The sequence below is a fragment of the Hipposideros armiger genome, unplaced genomic scaffold (genome assembly GCF_001890085.2).
Source record: "Hipposideros armiger isolate ML-2016 unplaced genomic scaffold, ASM189008v1 scaffold_497, whole genome shotgun sequence".
Classification (NCBI taxonomy): Eukaryota; Metazoa; Chordata; class Mammalia; order Chiroptera; family Hipposideridae; genus Hipposideros; species Hipposideros armiger.
The window spans coordinates 937,911-941,808 of NW_017731847.1; the positions used below are offsets into that span (position 1 = coordinate 937,911).

Sequence of the window (3,898 nt, forward strand, 5' to 3'; positions counted from 1 at the left end):
GAGGACAGAATGGTGGCTGCGACATACCCTGTTTGTCATGGGGAAAGTTACAGGCCCTGTGAGCACACTTCTCGCTTCTCTTCTGGGTGGGCTGAACCAGAAGCTGGGAACCTCAGGGTGTGGGGTGGAGTCAGGTGAGCACAGGGTAAGGGGCGGAAGAGCCAGAGGTGCCGCTCCCACCAGAGGCTCCCTTTCCTCTGTCCCATGAATGTTGAATGGGGTGGGAATTACACGCTAGTTGCTATCCTGGGCACTAGGAAAACAGAGACAGAAGTCAGCCTTTTGTCCCATCCTAACACTATACTGGTACTACAATTGGAGGTTTTGCTTTTGCGCTGAAGAAACTAGCTAAATGCTGGTCTCTTCTCCTTTTAAAACGTATTGTCCAGGTAGCAAAAATTTCCACCTTGCGAGAGGGAATAACAATAACAACCTGAACTCTCTCACTGGGTAGCTTTAATTCTTGCTCGGTTTAATAAAAGCAAACAAAAAAGTTTTCCTCTGAATAAGGCACCTAACCTACAAAAAGTAAGGCTCTGAATCTCAACTTCGTGAGCCCTACCCAAAGGTGATGGATTCGCCCTGCTCTGTTTCCCTTCTCACCTAGCACAGGCCTGCTACTTGCTTCTTCACATGGCTGCCCAGGAAGAGTCTGTGGCCAGGAATTTTAACTTGACCATCCTGAAATCAAACCTAGGGAGTAGTGTCCAACAGCAAGATGGACTCAGATTCTAATTCTAACAGGCATTTCCCTTTACTTTCATGTAGAAAAATTTTAGAAATTAATTTTGAAGGTACGATATTTGAGAAAATGTTTTTACACAATGTTTGGATCCTGTTACCATGTTGGGCAACAGGCACATGCTATGACGGATTAATAAGTGAGAATGATGATGTGCACTTCTTTATAATGTTATTCTGAATGCTAATTATTTGATAAAGAAAGGTCTTGAGCCTTGGTTAAACTTACAGGAAATATGTCTTGTAAAACGTACTTGTAAAATACAAAATATACTGACTAATCAACACAGCTTTACATTTTTCCTTTTCAAGATCAACTGAAACTCTTCTCGGTGTCTATACCCACACCACACACTAACTTTTAGATAACACATAAATAGGGCTGATTGCGTTTTTAATAAGGTTGGTGTTAGTATAAACTATACTGTCTGAAGATTTACTGCCAGGGTATTTGATACTCTCAACCGAAATTCCTGGGACTCTAAAGCTTCTGGGTAACATGAAAATGGAAGAGAAAATATACATTCCAAGTTTCCAGCTGGCACTTAAGTGACGCCTCAGTGGCTGTGCCCCCTCTCAAGAGGTGGAAAGGATTGGGTGTGGGATCAGTCTCCATCCTGCTCCTGGGCTCTGTCTCCAAAGCCCTCCTGGCTTGAGGGTCTCTATTTGCCTTCCTGTAGCATCGGATCTCTTACAAGATGTTGCAGGCATCGCCCACTACAATCTGTTCTTAAGCAACCAGCTAAATTAAACTAGATTTGAAAAAAGTCTGCATTCTCGTTTTTAATATACTGTCCAATATTTAAAATTTATTTTGCGTAAAGTATGTTGTTTTCATCTTATAAATCTATCTGCAAAGTAGTTTTGGGTTTTAGAAAGTGTTCTTAATCATTAAAGAATGTTCTCTTTTAGGTAGTGCTGAGCTACTCAGAAGACCCAACTTTGGTTTCAGTGTATAGGATGAAGTACATTGACACATTTTAGATTGCAAATTCCAAATTCTAACTCCGAAGCCTCAGTTCCAAGGTGTATATACAATTTCTATCTCTCAATATTCAGTAAGAAACATTCTACCACAGCAAGCATGACCTCAAAAAAAGGCTCCTTGTGACAAGGACAACTTGTGATTAACTGGGAAATACAAATAGCAGGTGGTTCTCTAATAGATTTTCAACTTTAAAAAGACTGCACATAACATACAGGCATTATTTGTACTTTTAAAATACGTGTGTTTCTTTGTTGGAGAACGAAAAGTATTATATATATTCATACATGACAGCTAAAGAAAACTATGAGAATATACATTTCAATTTAGCAAAAAAGAACAGTTCTAGGAGACAAAAAGTTCATAAGCTGACTAAAATCACTGCTACNAGTTTCTCCTGGTTCTATCAGATTCTCTTCTGACCTTCATCAATTCTAAATAAAAAATTATTAATGACCCTAGATCTAAACTAAAGGTTGTCACAAGATCAAAATATGACATCACAATTATATTTGCTTTGCTATAGAACCAAAAAAAGAAAAAGCTCTTTTTTTCCCACCAGCGTTTACTCATAGTTAGTTCATCCGCTCACAGAAAAACCGGCTGTGTTCCCCAGAACAGATGGCATGCCCTGCGCTGGGTTTACTTTGGAGCTGTCTTAGGAGACGCACATGCTGAGTTACATAACACTTGAAATCTCAGAAATGAGAAACTGATTCTGGCTACTGATACAGGTAATGAGAAATTCACTCCTTATTAACATAAGTTATAGAAAAAGAAACCAAAACGTTGAAGCAAAGAATGTTATCGTTTCAGTGTTGTCCCTTGGGTAACTGATTATACATGATTCCCATTGACAGGAGAGCAGGCAGAATCCCTAGTTTATTCCTATGTATTTAAAAAGAAATGAAGAGAAAGAAAGAAATGTCCATCTGAAATCATGAGAATGAGTGAGGAGGTTACTTTTATGGCACTAAGAATTGTAGAAAGGCACCCCAGCACAAGACAGGTTACTGACTTCCTTATAGACCTAAAAAAAGAGACAGAAAGTAACTGTGAGCACGATTAAAAGTAGAAAGGAGGGTTAATTGAAGTGAGAGAGAAGCCACAGAACAAAAAGGAAAAATGACCTTTCATCATCAAGTCATTACCTCCAGGCAGGAACTCCATGATTAGGTAGAGGTTTAGCTTATCCTGAAAACTATAGAACATTTTCACAACCCACAAACTGTCTGCCTCCACTAGAATGTCACGTTCCGCACGAATGTGGCCAACCTGGAGGTATATGCATTTGATTAATGACAAGCTTGCTCTGCTTTATTAGACGGTATATTTTTTAAACAATGTAAATACTATTTTGAGTATTCAATTGTGACGATGCAAAACATCTACTTTATGCTTAGGCAAAGCTACTAACTCAAAATTGACAACATTTGACTTGAAGGTATTCGGTAATGAAACTTCAGTGGTGACAGGCTTAAAAAATTGCAAAATGAATGGCTTTAATGCAAACGGCAGCTTTAACGGTGGTATAAACTGAATCTCTGATTGGTTAAAATTACCGTTATTTTGCATATTGTTTTTTTCTAATATAGTAGTCCACCTTTATACAAGAGGGATATGTTTCAAGACCCCCAGTGGATGCCTGAAACCAAGTATAACATGGAACCCTATATATGCTATGCTTTCTCTGATACATACACACATACCTATGATAAAGTTTAATTTATAAATTAGGCACAATTAGAGGTTAACTATAATAACTAATAAAATAGAAATTATAACAATATACTGTAATAAAAGTTATATGACAGGTCTCTCTCAAAATATCTCATTGTACTGTACTCACCTTCTCACTTAAAGGAAGCATTTTACAGTTTCCCTCTGGCACACCCGAATTGCCAGCATCGCTACCTTTGTGCTTTGGGGCCATTATTAAGTAAAAGAAAGGGTGACTTGAACACAAGCACTGCCATACCATGAAAGTCAATCTGATAACTGAGATGTAATTATACTAAGTGACTAACGGCAGGTAGTGTCTACAGCGTGGACACACTGGACAAAAGGACAATTCACATTCCAGGCAGGCCTGAGTAGGATGGTGCAAGATTTCATCACGCTATTCAGAATAGTGCATAATTTCAAACTTATGAACTGTTTATTTCTGGAATT

General features: G+C 38.4%; 1 protein-coding gene across 1 annotated transcript in view; it reads right to left on the reverse strand.

Annotated features, from left to right (window-relative positions):
- STK38 (serine/threonine kinase 38) overlaps positions 1-3,898 on the reverse strand; it is a 50,482-nt gene that overhangs the window by 23,900 nt on the left and 22,684 nt on the right. The window contains 1 exon segment of the mRNA XM_019667446.1: positions 2,878-3,038. Coding sequence (XP_019522991.1) covers positions 2,878-3,038 — 161 coding nt within the window.